This window comes from Patagioenas fasciata, chromosome 15 (assembly GCF_037038585.1).
Source record: "Patagioenas fasciata isolate bPatFas1 chromosome 15, bPatFas1.hap1, whole genome shotgun sequence".
In the NCBI taxonomy this organism is placed as follows: Eukaryota; Metazoa; Chordata; class Aves; order Columbiformes; family Columbidae; genus Patagioenas; species Patagioenas fasciata.
Genome location: NC_092534.1, coordinates 15,888,888 through 15,913,664, shown reverse-complemented (window position 1 = coordinate 15,913,664; position 24,777 = coordinate 15,888,888). Strand labels below are relative to the sequence as shown.

General features: G+C 51.3%; 1 protein-coding gene across 1 annotated transcript; it reads right to left on the bottom strand.

The window, feature by feature from the left end:
• Window positions 1-904: 904 nt before the first annotated feature.
• MICALL2 (MICAL like 2) lies at window positions 905-24,425 on the bottom strand. Its single transcript, XM_065851158.2, has 17 exons — window positions 24,171-24,425; window positions 17,887-17,935; window positions 14,601-14,742; window positions 12,454-12,614; window positions 11,870-11,991; window positions 10,824-11,501; window positions 10,459-10,634; window positions 9,515-9,590; window positions 9,081-9,196; window positions 8,421-8,570; window positions 5,636-5,691; window positions 5,021-5,144; window positions 4,340-4,430; window positions 3,897-3,970; window positions 3,546-3,660; window positions 2,488-2,534; window positions 905-2,396 (listed from the first exon to the last, which is right to left on the bottom strand). Exons 1-17 carry the CDS (start codon window positions 24,311-24,313, stop codon window positions 2,317-2,319), a joined length of 2,400 nt encoding a protein of 799 aa, XP_065707230.2. The 5' UTR covers window positions 24,314-24,425; the 3' UTR covers window positions 905-2,316.
• Between the last annotated feature and the right edge of the window lie 352 nt (window positions 24,426-24,777).

Below are 24,777 nucleotides of genomic sequence, written 5' to 3'. Positions count from 1 at the left end.
CTGTTTGCCTTCAAGATGGGCAAAGGCTGAACTGCCCCGTGCCTCTTGGAGATGGAAGGATTGGATGAGTTTGGATGATGCTGTCACCCCCAAATCCATACAGACTAAACTCTTTGTGGTTGGAGAATCTGAGCCTGAAAAGATGAAAGCCCAGCAATAACAACAGTCTGGGACAGCTGTAGGAGGGGAACCCACTCATCAGGAAGGGTATTTCTCTCCTTCAGCAGAGGTGGTTTCAGCTCCCTCTCAGCTGGCAGCTCATGCAGGCAGGTTTAATTCTGGACATTTGCTGCTAATACCCAGGTTTGGAAGAAAGGCCCTTCTACATGATTCCACACAGCCCCAGGAAAGGGCGAGCTTCCCGACAAGCAGATTGAGAAGGCAATGCATGGGACATCAGCCCCTGTGGTCAGCATGTGCCCCAAAACAGCTCGTCTTGCCCTCTGGGTGAGCACAGGCCAACATGGAGCAAAGAGTGTGGTGACAGCGCTCCCATCAGTGTTTTACCTGATGAAACCACCGTTCAGCCACTCGGGTCACCAATGCCACAGAATAACCATGGCAGAACAGGCTTTGCCTCCCATCTTCTCCCCCAGGCTGCTGGCTCAGCTGGGAGCCCACAGGGCACGTGGATGTGTGTGACGCTAAACCAGAAAGGTGGAAAATGTACTTACCTGAGAGATGAGGGGAATTTGACACATAAATCACTGATAAACTCCTTGGTGCTGCTGCTCTCCCAGGACCTGACGTTGGTCTGCAAGCTCTGGCAGGTCAGCCTCTCCATCCCAGCTATGTCAAGCTCTTGTTACCACTCAGAAATCCAGAGAGGGATGATCAGCACCCACAGTGACCAGGGCAGCCCGCACCAGTAACCCTCATCCAAACTCACGCTGGGACTCTGAGATTTGGTCCAGCAATTCTTTATTGGACAAAAGCATATGCAGGTACAGGGTGTCCCACCACACGCACACCCAGGAGGCACCAGGAACCCCCTTGGGCGCTTGGTACCTCATGGTGCACACCCCTGTGGTGCCCAGGGCGGTTGCCTGGGACAGAGAGCCCCACTGCCACCTCGTGGGTAAGGGACGCATCGCCTCTGCTTTGCCACCAGGCACAGTGGGCAGCAAACCCCCTCCCTGCAAAATCCCAGGTCCTGATGGAGAACAGGACGCAGAGAAACCTCAAAGTACCCGGTTTGAAGGGAAGCCCGCACATACCATAGCCAGAGGCAACACAAATGAATCTGATCTTTCCTTGCCTGTCTCCATCCCTGCTCCACAGGCTGACTGGGAAGAGAAGGACTCGCTGCCAACAGCCCAGGAGCTGCTGGTACTCTCCTGGTCTCACCAAGAACTGCAGCACCCTTGAGGGTGCCAGCTGTGAGGGATGGAGCCTCAGGAACTGAAATATCAGTCCCACACAGAAGACTCATGGGTGAGGCAACCCTGTTCATTCCCTTCTGCTCCCAGTTAGCACCAGGTTGTTAGAAGAAAACTCCTGTCCATTTTCAGTAGAATGGGCCACAGACAATGAAAACCCTGCTTCAGTGTGCAGTCAGAAAAAAGAAGGAAGCTACAAATGTCCCCCATAGAGGGAATAAAGCAGTGAGCAACCTCTCATGGCTTTGAGAAACCAGCCTACAGCAACTCCCCAAAGGAGGTCTGGAAACAGAGCACTATTGCTGGAACCGCTCTGGTCTAGGTCATTCCACCCTGTACATCAGAGGTGGTTCTGCTCTCTGCCTCCCCCAGGCTGTGGGGCCCGCAGCTCCAGTTTGCACTGGAGTAATAAGATCTTCAACATCTCTTGCCCCATAGCACCTCCCTCTCTGTGTCTCTGATCCTGGCCAAAGAGCCACAGCACGTGCTGGGGGGAGGAAGGGAGGGAGAACAGCCCTTTCGCAGAGCAGCGCAGTGTCCTTGCTGAGCCTTTGCTGAGAGGAGCGGGGCGCCATGGAGTGACACACAGTGACACGCTCGTTCAGGACTCTAATGACTCAAGCAGTGCCTGGGCAAATGGAGATCTGCCCTCCTGAGCTGCCGACGAGGCTGGAGCCAGCTCTGAGCTAGATACAAAGAAGTAAAACAGTCTCAGAAGTCCATCTTCTGGAAAAGGTATCCTTGGGCCCCACAGCAGGGCCAGAGGGGATTCACACTGTCCCTTTGGTCCACAAACCTGCAGCCTCCACGGCAGGGAGCAGAGAAGCCTCATGACAGTCCTGCACGACTCCAGGAAAGCAGCAGTGAGGAAGGAACATACCTTTGACAGCCCTCCCTTGGCCTCTGTGCAAAGGAACATCACTCCTGAGCTTTACTCTTATTTCTTCTGCTTCCATATTTTGGACAAGCCGAACTTGGTCTTCTTCTTCTCTGTATCCTGGCTCTCTCGAGATCCATCTGCAGGAAAAGGAGCAGATATAGAGCAAGTTGAGACCCACAGCCCCGGTGCCACCCAGCGCTGCTCCATAAGAGTACAAAGGGTCCTTACCCAACCTCTGGATCATGTCTGCCAACATCTGGTCCTCCTCTTGCTCTCTGCAATGGAACAGCATGGCATTAGAAAACTTTGACGTGTTTCATGACAAGGTGGTAGACACACGCAAAGACTGCTTTTATTTCCCCAGTCAGAAATGACCAAGCTCCAAAGCACACCCTGAGAATGGTACGGGAAAAACAAACAGACAAAACAAAAACAACCCAAAAACCAACAGAAAAACCCCACAAAACAGAGTCGTCCTGGACATCAGCAAATCCCATGTGGTTCTCTCGAAATCAAGGGCCTGTGTGGGGATTTCCAGAGCGTGGCAGTCCAGCACCGCGGCACGGAGGCCCTTCGCCCAGCTGGTCTATGAATCATCCAACTTCAACATGTTGTGAGACACCACCACACCCCAGGAGATGAATAAAGGTTCAGACAGCAGTAGCCTGGGGTGCTGCAGAGGTGCTGGTGGCAGTGAGGGACAAACATGCCTCCACCTCCTTGGGCCTGGGCAAGGCCAGAGCCCAAAGCCTGTGCATTCCTAGAATCCTAGAGTCAGTGCCCTGAGGTCAGGAAATGGAGGCTGCTCTCAGCAAGAGGGGGCACAAACCCAGCTACTTGACACAGCAGTCCTCCTTTGAACTTGGGAAGAATCCACCTCCCGGCTGGAGCTGTTCTTTCATTTGCTGCAGCAGATGAACACATTCCTGGCTTCATGTTGCCAAAGTCCTCCTGCAGCTCCCACACTGCCTCCATCCTCCCCATCTCCAGCCTCTCCCTCTTTCTTTGCTTTCCACATTTTCACAGCCCTTGTCCTCAGAGCAGCATTAGTGTGAGAAAGCATTGACCACAGCTGAAGTCCTGTTCTCAGTTTCTAACGGCTGCCAAGGAAGCAACGGCAGCAGCATTTAGGACAAGATGGTTGGTGACAGGTCACCACCCACTTCTCGTGGAGCAGAAGTCTGGATTGCAGCCATTTACCCACCCCTACAGCCTGGGCAGTGGAGGACGATCAACAGAAATCATCCCTGGTGTTGGCTCATCTCCTGCCATCTGAGGCCCCTCACCTGAGTCTGTCCTCATCCAGGCACTCCACAATACTATTCCGGTCGTTGACCGTGTTCAGGTACGACTCCAGCAGCTCCTTCTCTCGCTCCTTCTCCCTGGGTGTCTTCAGTTCCTCTGCACAAGACAAGGGAAGCTCACCTAAGGACCGTATCTTCCATCCCCTCAGAAAGCGCAGGTGGGTTGGATGTTAACCGGAGTCTGAACCTGACAGCTCTGCACCACAGTCAGGAGATGCCCCGAGTGAAGCTGCAGTCCCTGGCAGCGTCACTCAGATCTGAAGGACACCCCAGGGCTGGTGCGCAGAGCAGGGGGCTCCACACAGCAGGATTCCCGGTGCAGCCGGTCCTTACCTGGTTTGCTCATGAGGTGTCGCAGCTCTGTCTCAATGTTCCACTGCTGCTCCTCCAGCTTCTGCTGTTTCATCCTGGGAGGAACCACAGAAGTGACGAGTTACTGCCCCTTCTGGACCCTTCTCATATTGTGCTAAAGCCTCACTTCTGCATTGCTGACCACCTGAGCACGGGTGAGTCGAGGGAAACCTTCCTCCATCATATCTGTAAGGTTTCCCTCCACACAAACTCATCAAAGAACCTGGGTGCCCATCAGTGCCCAAAGGCCCACCAGCTCACACCTCAGGATGCTGGCGGTTCTCCCAGGGACCTCCTCAAGCCCTCCCTCATCCCAGCAATCGGCACATCATTTTTTTTGGGGCTGCCATGTTCCCTGTCCTTCCCTGCCTACTGCTCACAGGTGGAGTGCACCAGTAGACAGGTGAATTTCTGGTTGTACTTACTTGTACATCAGCTCCGACTCCTGTCTGAGCAGCAGCTGTTTCTCATGGATCAGTTTAAACCAATCCACCATGAGGGCATCCTCAGACTCATCTGCAAAGGAGACAAAGGGTGAGACTCCAGAAGCTGCATCAGTTCAGTCTCCCTGGCTTAAACATGCAATTACTTGAGGGAGAGCCTAGAATATCTTCTATGAGGCACAGGCAACCTCAGGCGAAAACAGCTCATCCTTGGTACTCTGGGGTACAATGGAAAGGATGAAGACCACTCCAGATTCAAGGAAGTTGCTCACAGATACTCTGCCACAAGGCACTCAGCTCATCTTCCATGTGGCCAACCCAGATCAGCCATTCTGAATGAACTCATTAAGTCCTGCAAAACTGGATCCAGCTATGACAGCCAGTCTGGCTTAGGATCCAAAAGCCAGATTAATAGTGGCCTTCTACTCCCAAAACAGCTTGATCTTCAGCAAAATAAGCACAATACCTTGCTCAAATAATAGGGTAGGAAACAGAGTGGGTTCAAAATTCCCAGGGCTTTACCCTGCTTTACCAGGTACCTTTGGCAACCTGGTGTCGCACATGTAGCATGAGCTCCTAGAAATGGAGCCAAGAATGCCCAGGGGTAGGAGATGAGGCTCACACCTTCCCACCACCACAGAGCTGGCCCCCAGTCTCCTTTACCTCCCTCGCAGCCACGCAGCTGCTTCTCCAGATCCACTCCTTTCAATTCCAGCTCATCCAGCTGCTTCTCGATGTCACGCACCTTCTCCTGGATTTGCTCCTCGGGGAGGTAGTCTGGGTGTAGCTAGGAAAACAAATGTAGGATCAAATACAGGTCAGTGCCCTCAGACTGTCTACTGAGGTCACAGCCCTAACAGAGATGGGAAATGATGTCAGGAGCCATATCCTGGAAGGGCCAACTCAGCCGAGATGTAGAGCTGGCTGCTCACAACAGAGCAGCAGCCACTGCAGCGTTACAGTGCCACGAGACATTCGCTGGGAGGGGTAACATCTACCCACACTTGTCAATCCACAGACGCTCTCCTTCCTTTGTTGAGGAAGAATATGTCTACCAGAATTTTTGGTTCTGTCTCGTTCCCACCTCTATTGTCCCCCTGCATGGGAGATAACTGGCAGTCTCTCCATCTTGTCTTTGCCCCAGAACATTTCACCCTTTCCCTGGGAATTCACATAAACCCTCCCAATAAGACAAACTGAGATATATCTGGGCAGGCACCCCAGCAGGATACCAAACAACCCCAGCCTGTTCTCCTTACACCTGATTTCCAGGCATACCTTGGTTGGTGACACTGCTTCGGGGCTCTGGATGCTTTTCGGAACAGAGGGTTTAACTAGAAGGAAGAAAAAACAAAGAACGCCACAACAGACTTTAAATACCTTTGTGGTGTGGGACAGTGCCTACACTACTAGAGAGCACAACAGGTCCCTGCCACCCAACAGAGTGCACTAATGACACACATTGGCACACCTGGCAAAGGCAAGAGATGTGTCCTCAGGGAACATCAGCGATTTACCCCTGCTAGCTGGACACTCAGACACCCTCAGTTGACAGGGTGCTGTTTTCATCCCCAGGCCACAGGCACTCACCTAACTCAGGTGTGACTCGGGAGCTTGCAACCGAGAATATTGACTTCTATGTTCATTATTGTGTTAAAACTCAAAGATATTTATTGTGGCAAAAGCCACCCCTTATAAAGCCTCCAAAGGATCAAACAGAAATACTGGGTTACTGTCACAGGAAACACCAAGATATACTTAAAAATGCCCCTCTAAGTGCTCTTGTACAAAGAACTATCAGTAAATACTGATGAAACAATGATGATCTAGGGGACTTTAGCACAGGCCCCAGGAAACTAAGGTTCAATTCCTTCCACAAAACACTTCCTAGGTGAGAAGTCCCTTAGGCCCCACTATACAACATTATTTAGGCCCTGGACACCTATTAAAATCAATCCTTAAGTAATGTGTGTTTGTTTCACTGCGCCTCAGCTTCCTCTGCCCAACTGTGCTGCAAGGATAACTACAGAAGAGTGTGAGGTATTCAGACACCCAAGGGGCTGGGCTGGATAATTACCACAGAGAGAGAACAGAGGTGTACGTGGATGATGCGAGAGGAAGGAAAACTCTAGTATCAAAAGAGCATGGCTGTAAGAAATGCAGCAGCGGCGCACGCTCACACACAAGGAGACAGACAGGACAGACAGACCAGGGAGCCTCCCAAGAGTCTCTGGCAACCGGTGCTACTCGAAGAGGAGCTCAAGGACAGATCTCCAGTTGCCCAGTCCTTGCCCTATTGCATTTTCTAGGAAGAGTGCAGAAGGAGAAGATGGTGGATGTGGCAATCAGCTGCGTTGTCCCTGCACTGCTTGGACTTCACCAGGTTCCTCATCCCCCTGGATGCTGCTGGTTTGCTGCCCCATCACTACCAGCGACTTGCACTTCTCTGAGAAGCTCCTCCAAGAGGGACTTGGGCTGCCATGGGCAACACCTCCTGCTCAGCCCTGCACCTCCAGGCTCCTCCTGGCTGAGCTCTGCAGCATCTCCAACCAAGGCAGGAGGCTGCACCACTCATCATGAGTGACCAAGGTCACTGAAGGGGAACAGCGAGTAAAACAACGCTCTCCTGACCCGCTCAGGGTCCGAGATCCCCAGATACCCTCAAGTTCTGTCTTGACAGACACAAGATGCGTTGGCTGCTTGCCTGCAAACTGGAAGTAGGACAGCTGGCAAGAAAACCCTGCAAGTCTCCTTTCTCAACAGAAAACACTACCTACGCCAAAGAAAACTAACAATCTACAGAAACGCTCAGCATCCACAGCCCCACGCAACACCCGGAATTAAGGGCAGGAGTGGCAGCTGACTGTTCACAGCGGCTCTCTGAGTGCTGAGGTAAAGACCTGCACAGAGGAGCAGCAAGTCTGTCCTTAATCCTCAGGCTGCCAAGCAACAGCAGCAAGAGAAGAGCTGGTTTGGATGGCAGACTTGCACCCACATGAAAAATGGGGGGAGACTGCTGGGAAAGTTTCCTGTAGTGGGCACTCCCCAAGAGCAAGCATTAAGCTTTAGAAAGACGGATATAAAACCAGTCTCCCTTATCTTAACAGCTTGCTTCCTGGGGAAGACTTAGTGCTGAATCTTGTGGCTGAATCGGAGGAAAAAGGAGCTGGAAAGTTTTGGGAAAAGGATGGTAGTGGAGGCATGCTAAGCTTTTAAAACAGACAACACAACTGGAGTTTGAATGCTTCATAGCTGTCAGAGGTGAAGGGAAAGGACAATGCTAACAAATACAAAAGCATGAGGCCACCAAGCCATCGGGATCCATCCTGCTTGCTCTGAGACAAACATCAGAGTCAGGGCTGAGCCCTCCTGTGAGGACCTTCTAGTCCAAATGGGTAAGACAGAGCCAGATGGGGCAAGGAAAGGGGAGAATAAACAAGCCAAGAAAACAGGAAAGCAGCAAACATCAGGTTAGTTCTAGAAATTTCATATGCATTGTGGTGGGCTATGCAGGAGCAAGGACAACTGGGCAAAGGAAGAGAGGTACATGGTAAAGCAGTGGTTGAACATACAGGAGTAGGAAACCAGATTAAGGGTTAGGACACACTGGTCAGAACTGGTCAAGACATCCTTGAAAGTCCAAGAAGCAGCAGCCTCAGCTGCTCCTACCATGGGTCCCGCCAGCTGGAGTTCTTGGCTGACAGTTCTGTGCATTCCTTTCATTTCCCAAAGCCACTCGAATGCAGAGGAACAGAGACATCAGCTAGATCCCAGTTCCCCAAATTAGGAGAAGGTCCTCTTCATAGCTTTGAGTGTAAAGAATGACAGGGCAGTGACCCTGACAAATGCTTATTTTAATTTCTTCCCTTCCCACTGAATTCCCTGGCCTGGCTGGTTCCCGCTTAGGCCAAGCAATTCTTGATAGCCAAACAAGAATTAATGACACGGATTTTTTCCCCTGTGACAAGAGCCCCAGAACACTCAGGGACACATTTCCCATACAGACCACCCAGGCTGTTCCCTGACAGTGCAGGGAGTGCCCTTCAGGCAGAGGAGACCTTACATGTGGTAGTGCTTTTCTTCAACTGGTTGCCCTCTTCCTTCTTCTTGGCTGAGCCCCCAGGGTCTTCCCAGTCTTGCTGTGAATTCTGACAGCTCCTGATAAGATCTGAGCTGGGGATCAACTTCTTCTTCACGAATCCACCAGATGAAGCTGGATTAAGAAGCACAGACAGGTTTTAGGTAAGAAATTTCAACCCTTATCTCATGAAAACCCCTTTATTGCCCAGCATCATTGGAACTCGCCATGAACCACTTTAAATTCTAGTCCTAGTTCTCTCTTGATGATAACGAGGGACACAAGCCCAAAGCAAACAAGGAGAAACCACTGATTACAAGGCCAGAGTATGGAGGGTGGAGGAGAAGAATAAACGGTCAGGAACCAACACCAGGATTTCTCATCATTACACATTTATGCAGAGAGAGTAAGGAAAATCTTGCTAGCTCTTTTGCAGAGGGCACCCTGTGAAGATTGACTCCCTCTCCTTGGGGAAGGATGGTTCTCCAAATAAAGGCACCACAGGGTCAAAGCAGGTGCAGAGAGCAAAAATCCCTGAAAGCGAGGCACAATCTCCACCAACATGTTCCTCAGATGTGCCTTGCAGCACTAAAACCTGTCCCCTGCCTGACTAGCAAAATGAAGGCAAAGCTTAATCCTTCATACCAGAGTCCTGCTTTGCTGATGGGACAACTAATGGACTTGGCTTTGTCTCCTTGTGTGCTGGGCTCCCTGTTCCCACCTGGGAGTTATCAGTAGGTTTCTTAGAGCCACCTTGGTCTCTGCAAAGAAGAAAGACAAAGGTAGGAAACCGTCCCTCTCGCAGAATGGTCCCAAGGAAGAGTTCTGGACATTCTGGGCTGGAACTCCATCTGGGGTGGTCACGCTTTTCTAATCAGAGTCCAGCAATTTGAAATATGCTTTCCCTCCCCAGAAATGAAGGCCTTTGTCTTTTCCATCAAATTGCTGAAAACAGAAGCATTAAAACACAGGAGCTCTTCCCTCCCGTGTGCACACAGACCTGCAGCAGCAAACACAGGTGCAAGCACAGACATCCCTGTTCACTTGTCATGGAGACCCACCAGCTCCAACACACTCACTTGTTGGCTACAGGTTTCAACCGAGACCTCCACTCTGCTGGGCTCTCAGACTTGTCTTCACCAACATTCAGGCTTCCTAAAGAAAGGGACATAGCAAGATAATATCAGACCAAATAAAAAGAAACAAGCCAGATTTGAGTCTCAGGAGAATCTTAGGAGAAAATCCATGCACTGGGGTAGATACTACAATGCTATTGCAGCAAACCAGGACCTGTTCAACAAGTTTAACATGGACAGAATCACATACAATAGCAGGAAATAAGGTTGGTGGCATTTTGCCCCTTTCAGTTCCAATGTTTTCAAACCTATGCAGCTACAGAAACACAGCCATAGTGTAAATGAACAGGCACAGAACACAACAGCAATAGAATTCAACAGCAATAGAACACAAACAGCTCAGATCTCAAACCAAAGGATGGGACAGGAAGCAGGGACAGACAAAAAAAGGACAAACTTGTAGTAAACTGCAGACAGACACTGCTTCTGGCCCAAAAAAACGACAGGCCATCCAGAGGTGGTTGAGACACTGGGTATCCCCAGAACATCATCCCCACTGCTCAGTCACCATGGTGGAAACTCAGTTCAAAAATGACACAGACGCTGAATGAGCCCCAACTGCAATCACAAAATCATCCTGAAGTTCTGGCAAGGTCTCCCACGTAGGGAAGTCTACCTAAGCCTCTGAAACCCACCACAATCCCAACATTTGACAACGGCTCGTGCAACTTCAAATACCTGCAGATCATGGGAGAAGACAAACTCGCTGTGCTAGAGGGAGCAACTGCACAGGGACAAATGGAGGCGTGTTGAGCCCAGAACTCAAAAAACTCTTGAATGGGGGTACAGACAGAAAGCACAGGAGCCGCTGACACGTTCATACGGGTCCAAGAGAAAGGCACACAGCTGTGTCCTGGCAGAGCTGCGTGTGAATCCGTCATCCTCACCTTTGACGCCTTTTGACTCTGGCTTGCGCACAGAGTCACCACGTTTGCTGGCAGCCGGGCTCTTGGGCAGAGGGTCTGTCACCTTCTCCTGTTTTAGTGCTGTGTTCCCTGGTTTACTGGGCTGCGCTTTTGGAGCTGGACTCTGCCACTGAGAACTGGTGGGAGGAAGCTTGTCACTGCATAAAAGAACAAGGACAGACCTTTTTGCTGGCCTCTGTTCCAAAGATTTGGATGAGTCCCTCTACACGTCTCTAAATCTCAGCCAAAAAAGCAATCAGGAAAAAGGGAAGAAAGATGCAGGGACTTTTCCAAGTTATCCCAAGGATCATCCTGGGAGTAAAAAGGGAAAGAGATATAGTATTTACCTGCTGGATGTTGAGGAGCCAGTGGAACTGAGTCCTCCTGGCCTGTTCAAAGAGGTGTTTGATCCAGCCAGAGCCTGTATAATACGGTTACGTGCCTGGTCCTTCTCAGCAGTCACTGGACTGACCTCAGTAGTGGCCCTGGCAGAAGCAGTTTTGACAGGGCCATGAGAAGAAGGACGAGGATCTTGGTTTTTAGTGTCAGAGGATTTATTGCTGGAGGATTCTAATGACCGAAAAAAGTTTTCTCGGGCTTGCTGTGTTTTTGTTGCGGAGGTTGTCCGAAGAGGCCCTGATGAGGTACCTTCACGGTGATCCGTTTTATTTCCCAACGGGGTTGCTTTGCAGTCATCTGATTTATTTACCACTGAAGAGGACCATGGAGTATTTACACTTCTGAAGCTAGAGCTTCCGGAAGATGAAACAGATGGCTTGGTTGAACTAGCAGGGCTCTCCTGGCTGGGTTTCTTCAACACCTGCTCTGGTTTCTTGGGTTCTGCCACTTTCTGGAATGCCCTGGCAGCGGCAGGGGCTGGGGTACTCTCAGGTTTGTTCCCAGTGCTGCGGAGACCAGAGATCTGGACACTGTCTGGTTGCTGGTGGCTGGTACAGATGAACGTACCGGGCTCAGGCCCAGCTTTGTAGCTTCCAGGAAGAAGCACATTCCAACACTGCCTGCACCTGTGGATACAGAAGTCTCAGAAAACACCCTCCAGAACACTGAGAGTCCATTGACACACAGCTGAGAGTGCAGGCACAATTCCACCACCAGCACAGGGAAGGTGATGGTACCACACTGGCAGTGAGCAGACCCCGTGTGAACGTTCCTCAGGCATCAAAACTGGAGCTGCTGCCAGCACGGCCTGAAGTAGGCAAGGTGTGGATGAAACCAGACCTGTGCAGAGAGTTTCCCCTGGGCAGGCCCAGGCTGCCGCCACTCTGACAAAAATGTCCTCCACCACCTCAAATGCCACCATCCCTTCAGTCCCGAGGGAACCAGGCTGCCCCTCTGCGACCCACAGACCCGTGCATCCCCCGACGATCTGTACCTGAAGCAGTTCCTGTGATAGAGCTTCCCGTCAACCAAGTAGCGCTGCACCAGGTGCACGTGGTTCCCGCAGACCCCGCAGCTGCTGCTGGGGATATTCCCGGTCTCCGCCAGGACCCCTTTCTGTGGGGAGAAGCGGTGGGTGAGCAGGGGAGGTTTAGATTGGATATCAGGAAAAAATTCTTCACAGAAAGGGCTGTGGGGCATTGAACAGGTTGCCCAGGGCAGTGGTGGAGTCACCATCCCTGGTGGTGTTTAAAAGGCGTTTAGATGAGGTCCTTATGGACATGGTTTAAAGCCAGAGTTAGGTTATGGTTGGACTCGATGATCCTGATGGTCTCTTCCAACCGAAATGATTCTGCGATTCTATGTCCTATTCACCACTGGATAAATTCCAGCTGACTGATGGATTTCCAATGACTCCCACCTGAATCTGTTCAGTAACCAGACCTTTGGATTAAATGCCCTGTACTGAGCAGAAAATTTAGAGACTAAGTCCTTACCACTAGGAGCCTTGAACTAGCATAACACTCACTCACTGAAGAGATTTAAGGTTTAAAGAACACCTGAAAACACATTTCTTACTGTGGTGGCTGGAGTGGTTTCTTTTGGCTTAGCTCTGGCCGGTGGGTGGGCAGGAGGCAGTTTTGGTGGCACTGGCTTAGGAGGTTCTGAAATAGCTTTCTTCCCAAGAGGCTGCTCCTGAGGTTCGGAGGAAGGACGTTTGATTCCAGCCATGCCTCCAACTAGAAGAAAGAAAGAAGATTTTAAGATAACATAAGGATAATCCATGGGCTTAGGAGTCATTTACAACACAAGCAGATCCAGAGAAGCCTGATGGATAACATGAAATGCATACAAGGAGACACATAGAGGCTTCCAACATGACCTGCCACAAGAAGCCTGCAAATGCCCAAATGTAGATCAAAGAAAAGCCTCTAAATTCACAACAAGTGGAGAAAGGAGAATCCCAGCACATTTCAGCCAAGCAAGGAATGACACTGAGTGCCCTGGGAAGTGCAGGGAGACTGCCCTGGGAAAAAAGGCTTCATGCACAGTGTTTACAGACGAGACCCTCATCTGTCTCACAGGGATGTTATTTTTGTGCTACTTTCTATTCTGAATGAGATGTCTCTGTGCTCCTTGTGGGCTATTTGAGCCACAGATTCGCCTTAAGAGAGACCAATTAAATGACCACCCATCTGAAAAGAGATTATACCCTTCTCAGTAAATACAGAGGGAGCCTGGGCAGGGTGTAGGGAGCAGAGAGGAAGCCCTGTTCCCAGCAGTCTTCTCTCAGAAAAGCTGCCTATGCAAATAAACACCCAGGGCTCTTTACCACAGCAACCAGAGGACTGCTAACAGCCAACCCAGCACATAGTTTGTACTCAGGCTGCCCCCTCACTTCCCCGACTTGCGCCACTCACTGAATTCCCGAAGCCCAGCACAAAGATGGGTGGATTCAGCTCTGCTCTTCTGTAAACCCCTGACCTCAATAAAATACCGGTTGCTCACCCTCTCTGGCCTTCTGCCTCCTGCTTATTTCGTGGTCCTGCTGGAGCCTGTTTGGAGGGCATGACTGTGATATCAGGAGTCTGCTCGGTGTCAGAGGGCACATTCCTGGCTGGGCTCATTTTCAGACCCGCACAGAAATGCAACCAGAGCGTTTTGTGGGACACCAGAGAGTATAAGAATGTGCTGTGCTTGATGACGTGGTGGGCAAGATGCTGAGGGGAGGGGGTAAAGACCCCAAACTGACCCAGATTCCCACGGCTTGGCACAAACACGATGGAATTTGCTTGACTTCAATCGGAATGGTTTTAAAACAAGAAATTAAAAAATGAAGAGGGGGGAGGGAAGAGGTTGTGGAAGGAGAGAACAAACATGCTTAAATGTGTAAAGAGGTGGAGAATAAGGAAGAGTTTAAACATTAAAAGCAGTTCTCTGAGAGTGAATTGTGCTTTCTTTCCAAGATGGAGGACATTTTCAATACATATCTGTCTTCTCCATCTAGATTCACCTTAACCAGTTAAGTCATTCATGTCCTACTTTCTAAAGTTTCCTCTGGAGGAACCTGTGAAATTGGTTTATAGTATTATTTCATTTTGTATGAGCTTAAAGCCAAATATAAACCAAGTCTACAATACAATAATGCTCCTATGAGCCCAGATAAACTCTCCAGTATGTGAATATAATGCCTTGGCAACCCTGTGGCTTGTTCTATGTTTGAAAGAATTGCTATCACAATTATGCCAGTTATAGGGGGTGTTTTCTTCTTCCTTATATCAGTACCGCTGTTCTGTACAAGCCCTACCATAGATGCTGCTACGTGGCACAGCCTCACAGACAAGCTCAGCCTTGTTAGACTCCGTGTTCTCACCAGCCCTCCAGTGCAGGAAGGACTGGAACGGGGATGGAGGTGCTTGAGAAAGGAAAGTTGAGGTGGGGACACAGAGGGGAACCTTCACTGCTCCTGTCTGGCTGAACCGTAAGAAATTCTAGATTGCATATTACATTTTAAGGCACTAGTTTTAAACACAAGGCATGGCCCTGTGCCCTTCCAAAAGCACTGATAGGTCAGTGTGTAAAGAGTTCAAATCCTCCATTGAAACAGTTTGGGTACCAAAAGGTCTCTGTACAGTCTGTTTTGCTTTTCCAAGCTTAGGAAGGCAAAGGAAAGCACAAAATTGAGCCCAAATCTTTCCCACCCCTCCAGGGAATATGGTACTTACTAGGAGACCGTCCATGGAAGTAGTTGTAATACTGAGAAACATAGGTGAGGATGCTCAGCCTGTCTGGTACCCTCAGAGCAACCATATCCTCTGCATCCAGCAAGGCTGGGATCCCCAGCTCCTCCTCCGCCACTCGGAATGCCTAGAGAATGGGGGAAAAAAACAGAGAGGGTCTTAGAGCTGCTCCTCATCAGAAGCAAGAAACTCCGCAGCAAACAGCCCCACTTGAATGATAACTCTACAGGGGAACAGCTGCACCAGTTTAACTCCTACATCCTACAGCCGTTACAGGAATCGACGGAGTCATGGCTTCCAGCCACCGCGTTGAGAAACTCAGGCAGGGAGCCAAAAATCTGGCCTGGCAAGCTGGCCATAGCTCAGCGCGCAGGAACTCACCTGGGCTTCCCCCGCTCTGCCTCGATCTGCCCGTGCACAGCTGCGGAGAGCCGGGCCTGGCAGAAGGGGATGTGTCAGTGCGGGCTGGCAGACGCCTTTCCAGGCTTCCAGACGCCTTTCCAGGCTTCCAGCCCAACCTGGAGCGCTCCCCAGCTAACGGTGCGCCGGTAGGTGCTTCCAGGCAGCTTTTCATCTCCGAGCGCTGTGCAAATGTTAACGCATCCTGCCTGCTAAAAACCGGGCAAATCTGGGGCTGCGGGATGGAGCTGGGGGAAGAGAGGAATAATGCAGAAGAACTGATACCTAGCACCCCTTCCAGCTTAACCATTTCCATGCTGCCTAACACGTATTTGGGGCAAATAGTCTCTTCTGCGGTCCGCTCTGCTTTGAAACTGCAGTATAAAAGACGGGTAAAGCAGGGAAAAGTCGACTTCTTTTGCCTCTGAACAACAGCCTTTCTAGAGGACAAAAAATTGCAACATCCATAAAGCAATTTTGCCCTTGCTCAACTCAATGTAGGGCTTTTACTAGGGACTTTCTCCAGCCTTCTTCCTTCCTGGTTTATGGGAAAAATCCTTTCCCTCCCACTTGGGAGCATCCCCTTTGAAATGCCAACACAGCAAAGGAAAACAGCACTTGCAGGAGCAGAGGCACAAGGAAAACTGTTGCTGAACCCCACAGCGAAAGGGTTAAAGAAAGACTCAAACATATTAAAACCCTCCACATCTGACCTCTGGCACAGACATGCAACAGTGTTGGTGTACAAGCCAACTATTCCTACTTAGAAGAAACAAACAGCCATTATTTTTTAGCAGGATAATTACCATTTTTTTCCATTGGGTATCCCAGTAAAAATGTAGCTGAGCTGACATTAAGTGCGCTTTCAGTCAGTTACCTCCGGCTGCGTCATTCTGGCTGCCAGGCCAGCCTGGCGCTCGCACGTCTTATAACCTGGTACTTAATATATTCTTTGGAGTGTTCCCCATCGCACTGGCTGCACAACTGGTCTGACCAGCGGGGTTTTGTTGCGGGAACACAGGCCATGCGACCTCCTGGCAGAGGGTGACACAGCCAAGACTGGTGTGACAGGCACAGAACAAGCGCGAGGGGCTGCCTGGACCACTGAGAGGAGGATGTTGTATGCACACACCTGGTTTGGCCAGAACCAGGTGAGCAATGCAGAGAAGCAGCGTTAGGATGTAGCGTTCTCTGTGCCTCCAGCATCCTCGTGCTCCTGAGATCGGCTCTTGCCCAGAGATTCAAGCAGATCACCACCGAACACGGCCCTGTCGCCCTTCTCCTCTACCTGCCTGTCCAGGCTGGCCTTTAAAGAGGCAACTTGTTATTTCCGCATAACATCTTTCATCAGTGCAGTTCCAAGTGCTTTATGAAGGAGCTAAGCATCACTGCTCCCATTCTGCATAGAGGAGGCCAAGCGATGCGCTCCAGGCCATCTGAGCTCTCTTCTGACACCAGCCACCACTGCACCTGCTGGCGAGAGGAACGAGGAGCAGGAGCTGGGATGGAGAGCAGGGAGATGGGGGTCACCCTCACCCACGGCACAGTCAGAGCAGCAGGACACCAGCAGCCAAAGGGCAACACAGACAAGTCGTCCTACAGCAGGTGGAATAAGGAAGAGAATGCAAAACAAAGGACATAAAAGAAACCAAGAAACGGAGGGAATTGAGCGGGGGAAACACGGGTTGTGACAAAGGAGGGGAGCAACTCTTTTTATGAGAGGCACAAAGAAGCTTTTCATTAATGAAAGCAGCGGAGGCGGCTCATACAGCTCATTTTCCAGAGACAAGCAAAGCTGCCAGCAGAGCAGAGACCATCAGCCCAGCTGAAGAAGGAGCAACACTCGCGGTTTCACAGCGCTCCTGCCACAATGACTGTCCATAGCAAAAAGGCCATGATGCCTCCAAATACCAAACCTCAAGGGCAAAAATGCCTGTTGTGAATCTCATCCAGAGGAGAGGAACACGCAGGACTGAACCTCAGAGGTTGTGAATAGCAACTGTTCACATGCTGCAGCCCCAGTCTGGGGAGAGGGGCTCTGTCACAGGCCCTGTAACCACGGCTGGGGCCGAAAGGGAGCAGAAGCTAAGGAACATGGGGGGTGAGTTCAGGTCAAGGACCCCTCAGACGGGTGGCTGTGTCAGAGGATGTCACTCCTCCAGTCCAGAGAAGAGTAAGCTGCTGCAGTTCCTTCACATCCCCAGCTCCTGCCAAGCAGCCACGAAGCTGCGTGGAGTGATGCCAAGGGAAAAAAAGCATTTTAATCCACTGCCTCTCTCTTTGTGAGGGAGAGAAAGAGAAAAATATCCTTCCTTGGAGCGCTAAGCCCATGCTTGAATCCAGTGCAAGAGGGGGCTGGCCTGCCCATGGAGAGAACAGGAGAAACTCAAATCCCACCCTGATGTAAAGTGTCCAGGCAGGATGAGGTTTTAGGACACCTCCACCTCTCAGCAGCCTTTGTTTGCTGCATTGGGAATGAGCAGAAGTTCAGGGAGACCAACTGCGCTTCCCCCCTCACATCAGCTACCTCCCAGCTCTTGTCTCAACCCTCAGGAGCATCACGTATTCAACGTGTCCATGTCTTGACCTCCAGCATCTCTGTCCGAGCTCCTGCTGCCACAGGACACAGCTGCCCAGAGGCATCGCTGTGCAGCCAGTGAAGAAGTGCGAGCAGTCTGAGGGTGTTTCCAGGAGCCAGCGAGCCTGGACATTGCCGTTCAAATCAGAAGGTTGGACACACGCAGAATAAGACAAAGGATTTGAAAACGGCATGTTCAGCACACTGCATCTGCAGGGCTTCTGTCGCTAAACCACATAAGCAAAGTGCGAGGTCATAGAGTAGACCAAAAGTAAACCATTAAAAGTCACTTACCAACTTGTTGTTCTCATACACATTTTCTTTGCTGAGGGAGTCGAAGTTTCTGAAATATAGAAAGAAGAGAAAAATCTCAGGTTGGCAACGTAGAGCAAGCTGCTTCACTTGCACGCCATCAAACCCCTCCGAGCCCCACAGGTTGAGGGGAGCCAGCACCACCTCAAACCCTGCCTGCTCAGAGATGCTCGGAGGGAGCAGCATGGCAGATCCTGTTGGAGACAGTCAGTCACGGACCTGCTGTCCCTCCCAGGACAGAGACGTGCAGGTGACCGGCACAGCCATCTGCCCACAGGCAGCACAACACATTTTTGGCACACCTACCCGTGCAGGGCTGACTCCCCACAGCCACCCACGGATGGGACGTGCTGATGCTAAAACATCCCTTGCAGATTCAGGGGTTTTGCTGAGACAGGCAAGAGCAAACCCTAACTCATGGGGTGGGTTTTTTCCTCCCCAAAAAAAGTTTTGCTCCTGTCCCACCTCAAAAAGGCACACGGATGCCTGCCAGCCAGATTTGCAACACCCTCTCCCTGGAATTACTTTCCAAGCAGTCACCTCCATTCTCTTCTCCTGTCTTCAAGTTTTCCCAGCACCGAGAGACCTCAGCTCCAAGGAGATGTGGATCCCTCAGACGCCACACGCATCACACGCTTCACCAACACACCCGTATCCTCTGATCTCAGAAACTACTGGTTCCACCAGCACACAAGTTCTGGTTTCAACTCCTCTTTTCTCCTCTGGCAGAGCTCCACAAAACCAGCTCTAGGAATCTGCCCGGGAAATACCTCTGCCCACAGCACAGTACTGCAGCTGATAACACCTCAGTTGCCTGTAGAAATCTCATCCTTCTTTCCCTAGGGCTGTCACCTTTGATTTGAAATCATAACCGAAAAGGAAGAGACAATTACTATTTGCAGTTACAAGCCAAAGTCAACAATCCTTCTTCCTTTCTGCTGCCCCGGGACATCACCTTCCTCTTCTGCTCTCCCCAGATTTGCTCTTCATGTCTCTGGTCCAACCCAGATGCCACCTCTCCCTGCACCATGCTGGGAACTCAGAAATTGGAGGACAAGCAAGAAAAGCACAAGGAAGAGTGAGTTTGTGCTATTGGAAGGAGAGCCACAGTGCAGTGTGCTTTCTCTCCCCTAGCAGAGCAGAAACAGCCACCACCAGCTTCGTTTAAAACTGACTGTCACTTGCTAAACTGGGAATACAAAACCAAGGGCTGGCTGGCAGCCCTGTTCTCCAACACCGCTGCCTTCTGCCCGGGCAAGCGGGCAGGGTCAGTTCTGATAACCCAGTCTCACTTTACAATCCTTGTACCTGCTAGCACACAGCTAAGCGAAAAGGCTGATATTAGAGAGGAAATTCTTGCTGATAAACAAAAAAGGCTACAGCACCAACTTGGCGTTTGTGTACGTACCTTTCTAGTGGACATGGACCTGCCCTTTGTTAGCCGGCCCCTCACCTCTGAAAGGAGCCAGGATAACTGTGCAAAAGCCAGGGCAACGCTGGCTCGCAGCGACCTATTCATGAGACAAACACACGATCTGTATCGCAGCGGGGGAACTTTTTCCATGACTTGTAACGGCACGGAGCAAGCCAGGTCCTTTATCTGCTCAGCACAGAAAGTGAAGCATTACATTATAAACGAGAGAGGCACTTTCAAATAGGTTTGTCCATCGTGCCATGGCCTGCGCCTCCTCCCTGCTTCCCACATCTGGCATTGCTGTGTGGGATACGGAGAGAACGAAGAGGAAGCAAGAGATAAACCCAAAGGTCAAACTCCCCCAAGCAGCACATAAAGACAAGGCACATCCCACCTCTAAATCACGTACTCTTGCCTGTGCAAAATCAAAGGGACTTGCAGAGGTTTTTCTCCAAGCAGCGCTCCTGCCCAGGAAGATTTCAGGGAGATTTCCCTTCCCTGAGACAATGGATTAAAAAGAGCAACAAAAATAATCACAAGCCAAAAAAGTTTCAGTGAAACAATAGCTACAATTATCCTGTTTTGTGTTAGGCAAGAAAATCAGCTTTTTTTAAGAGTCAGCTGAAGGAGGTGATTGCAGCTCTCTGCCTCCCTCCCGGTTCTGCTCCCAAATAAAGCCTTTGTAGCAGGGACATCCTGAGCAGAGTGAAACACCTGCAGGAGCAAAGGGGAGCTCCAGCTTCCTCGGTCGTTCTGACATGTAAAACATAACATACTGGAGTTACCTGCTTATTGTCAGCAAGTACCTTCTGCTCCCGCGCTCACTGTTTGCTATGGTGGTGTGTGCGCAGCTTCACGCTGCGAGGCATGTAACAGAGATCTAAAAATCCAAATCTCTGACGGTGAATGTCTGAAATCCCCTTCTATTCCCTGACAGGGAGTGCAAACAACCAGGTTACGTGGTCATTTTGAGAGCCTCCTGCCCTCACAGCATCACTCCTTCCCTGGTCAGTCAGGTGAACTGCTTACCTATAATATTTCTTTTGGAAATTTATCTTGCTGGTGCATCTCCTACCTCGGAATATCAAAGCTCTCTGCTCAGTGTAATCCTAAGAAAGCAAAGCTAATACAAATGGAGAAGTAGGAGTTCTCCACTGAGAAAACACAGGCAACTGAATTAATTGGAAGAGGTGAGAAATATAAATATGACCCAAGAGAGGGCCTCCAGTGCTAGAAACAAATCAGAACGGAGTTTACTAGCGCAGGAATAGAAGTTTTTAGCCCCCCAAAAAACGCTTCTCTTAGCAAAAAGTGGCCAAGCATTTCTCACACCCTCACATCCCCCTGAGCACCCACTGTTCCGGCCACACAGACCCAGCACCCTGGTCCTTTGCAGGCATGTGTGCTTCCCTAGGAGGAATCTCTGCTGCTGCAAACTTGACCTTGGAGCAGATGGAGCAAAAACAAACCCAGTGCCACGATGGCACCAAAAAAACCGTCTGCTTCTCGGCACTTTCATATTATTTTATCTCTAGACAATAAGGTACGTGCAGTCAAGAGGATCACTGAAAGAGTAAAGCGCCCTTTGCCAGCTCACAGCCCACAAACGGAGGGTTCAGATGCCATGTGGTTTGCTGGGAACAGGGCCTTGCAGCTGTGCTCTCTTTGGAGCTGCCAGTAACCTGGGGAGAAGGGACAGGGCTGGGAATCCCAGGTGGACGATGTCCTCCCCCATGTGCTCCTCCTCCTCTCAGCAATGTCTGCTCCACACTGCTCTGGTCTCGCTGCTGGGGGCGACCCACAACAGACAAGACCCCAAAAACACCCTCGCCTACACCTGTCACACAAACCACAACCCTGCAGAGGCCAAGGAAGCGGTAGCTCTGCTTCACCCCATCCTTTTGCTAAGGGGATGGAGGCTGCGGGCGACTCGTCCTCAGCACAGCCAGGACCCACTCTGTCCATATCGGTGACTATCAGCCCCATCCTGCCCTTCTGAGCTGACACTGGCCCAGGAGATGCTGCTGCAGGAGTGGACGCTCGCTGCTGCTCAGATGTCAGGGGGGATTTCACAACCAGTCAGTTCCCAGAACACTGAGCTGAACACCAGCTGGGAAAGAGCAAGATCCCGGACGAAGAGAAGGAGCTTAATCAAAACCTTCCCTTGACATCTGGCGTTAATCTCCGAGCGAATGTGCACAGCTCCCCTGCTGCTTCTAACTCACTGATCGGTCCAAGGCCACTAAAACAGTGGCCGGAGCTTGCACAACCATCGCCACCTCACCCTCCCACCACGCTGCCGTGAGGTTTCATGTCCCTCGGATGAGGAACTTCAAGGCTCCACAGCCATCCCAGAAAATGGGCTGGGACCTGTGTGACCCAGCGTGTGTGCCTGGCTGGCGTTGGCCATGACGAACGCTGCAGCCGGGACAAAAGAGAAATGAATTTCCATGGTAATTCAGCATGTGTCTCCGCTCTGCCAGAGCATCCTTGGGTGAGTGGGAAGCGAGTGGGAAATGCATTTCTAATTTTACACAGCCTGCCCTGTTCACCAATAACATACGCAGCCAAGTTTGAGAGAAGTTATCATTTTTTCCATGTTTTCCAGCAAGAAAACAGGAAGGGGGGAGAGATCCCCACCAGCCTGTCCTCTGAACCACATACCCCACCAGAGGAGCCCAGGGTCATGATCATGTTTTGCAATTGCTTTAAGGTTTCCTGGGAATTTCTCAGGCTCCTACAAGGAGAAATCCCCTGCTCTCCTCAGCCCACAAATGCCATTTGTGTAACCAAGACGGAAAACATACTGTTGCAAAACTCTGATGCCGTGACTGAACCATGTTCTGCAAGTGATTTACACAGCAGAGCTGCTGCAAACACACCGAGCGCTCCAAACACCAATTATCCTTTTCTAGTTTTATTTTCGGTGTGATGCTTTTAATCTTCAACTAGGATCTTTGCTGGAAGCAAGGGGAGGAGCTCAGGACAAACCATTTCTAGCCCCTGGGATGAAGGAGCCACAGCCACATGTGCACCAAGACGCACTTCTCTGCACTGTCAGCGCTCAAGAGAAGCTTTTACAGATTCATGGAGAATTTGCACCAGTATTCAGTGTCAGGATCCAACATATGTGTTCCAATAGCCCTGGCCACCAGCCACTTGAGAGCATAATTTCCTTCCAGCAGGACTTTGCCCGGCCAAGAATACACCTGGTGTTTCCTGCATTACACCAGTGACATTGATGAGGGAGGTGACTGATAAAAACTTCTCTGACTTTAACCATCAGGCAGTCTTTGCTGAGCTGGTCCAAGTTACAAAGAGCTTCTGTAAGGTCCTGAATTAAGTCCATCGTAAAAGAAAATGAATGGGAACAGAGAGATGCCACAAGTAACATCTTCACTCTTCAACACAGGAGAATTTTATTTTAGATATGCTTATCCACAGCTCCTGATGCACTATTCAAGGATTCTAAACAAGCCACTAAACTGGTCAACAGAATCATTCCAGCTCTCAAGTCGCCGTGCACACCCACGCTCCGGACGGGCCAGCTGCAGAGTTGGCCAGGAAGCCATCGCAGTCCCTCTACCAGCACCTCCTGGTCACGTCAACCCTTTTGCCCCGGTATTTTCTATCTTTGGGACTGTGAATCAAAGGAAGGAAAGGAAATATCTGGAGTCATGTGCACATGACAGCACATCAGGAAGCCATACAGAGAAACACCGTGGTGACTGCCCAAGCACTGGGGACTACAGAGAAAAGCGCGCCCGAAGCTCCTGCACGGACCTCCCGCTGCCCAAGCCTGCTCCTGCCTTTTCCACGTTCAAGACAACAGAGGGAGGGAGAGCAAGAGGAGATCTTCTCCTTGGGCTTCCACCAGAAGCAGGACACCCATAAGAGAGATCTCCGCACACAAACTCAACCATCAGGCTCTCTTGGGAGCATGAGGAAAAAGGCATAATCCAAGGAAAAGGAGAAAAAATACAGTGGAGAAACCTGCTCCTCTACCAGCTGGACACGTCTGACTGGGAAAGTCCTATCGCCTAAATCAATACCGGGCAATCTTTGCACTGGTCCCTTGCCATGACCTCCCGCCTCAACCCCCCGACAGCAAAGTCCAAAGAGCCCAGAAGTAAAAGAAAAACCAACCAGCAAAACAAAAAGAACTAGGAAGCAGGATCTATGTCTCCCTTCAGCAATCCACCTTCCCAGATGTTAACATTTTGAGCAGAGAGGGGTCAAAACCCAGAGGGCACCAGCAATGGCACAAGCAAGGGGCGAAAAGCACTTTGCCTCCCACAGACAGAGCTCTAGATGGAAAAAAATGAGTGATGTGCAGGAATCCAGCGACTGCCAGGCCCTGCCCTTCTATTGTATTTTGTTTAAATAGCCCTCGCCTCCCAAGTCATGAGTGGCTGAGCTGCCGTCGGGCTCAGAGAGGGAAGCCCAGCCTAAGCAAACACGAGCAGCAAAGAAGGAAACGCTTCCCTAAAATTCAGTGCCTGAACTTGTTTTGCAATGGAAAGGATGCATTTAATACATTCGTAATTCAGCCACGGAGAGGAAAAAAGGAGAAAAAAAGTCGAAATACAGGGGGAACAAAAAGCGTGTAGGCAGCGAGAGCAGAGCTCTTCACTTGGAGATCTCCTGCGTGGTGCCAGCTGAGCTCACGCCCGCAGCATCTCCCGAGGAGCAGCTGGGATTTCTGGTGGGGCTGTGTCCCCAGGAAGGGTGAGAGCCCACGGAGGCCTGGGGTCCGCAGCCCAGCGAGGGCCCCCGGCCGCCACCGGAGGGTCCCGGCCCGGCCGAGCCGGCCTCCCCCGCCGGGGCCTCGACGCCGGGCGCGGGTACTCACATGAGGTCGGGCCGGTGGCGGTGCAGGATGGCGCAGAAGGCGAGGCCGTCGCGGAAGGAGGTGGTCATGTTGGTGATGCTGACATCGCGGTAGCCCTCGCACTGCTGCTTGCACCACAGCTGCAGGTTCTGGATGGCCGCCATGGGCTCGACGGGCCGGGGGAGGCGGCGGGAGGCCCCGCGGGAAGCCCCGGGGCGGCTCGGCGGGAGCCCCTCGCTGCGCCGCACCGAGCCCGGCCGGAGGCAGCCGGCGTGTGGCGGGGAGGAGGCGGGGAAAGGGGCGGGCGAGGGGCGGGCGGCGGCCCCTCGGGGCCTCCCTCCGCCTCGCCCGGGGCCGGGCTGCGCGGGGGCGGGGAGACGTGGCCGGGAGCGGCGGCTCCCCCGACGTGGCCCTGTCGCGACATGGGACCCCACACGTTGTGCTTATGCTCAGGGGACACGGGAAACTTCCTCCACGCCCTTGCACAAATCGGGTTGCCTTCGTGGAGGCGTGAGGAGGAGGAGGGAGAAAGGCTGAGGGAGCTGGGGCTCTGGAGGTGGGGGAGACTGAGAGGGGACTCATTCATGGGGATCAATATGGAAAGGGGCAGTGTCAGGAGGATGGAGCC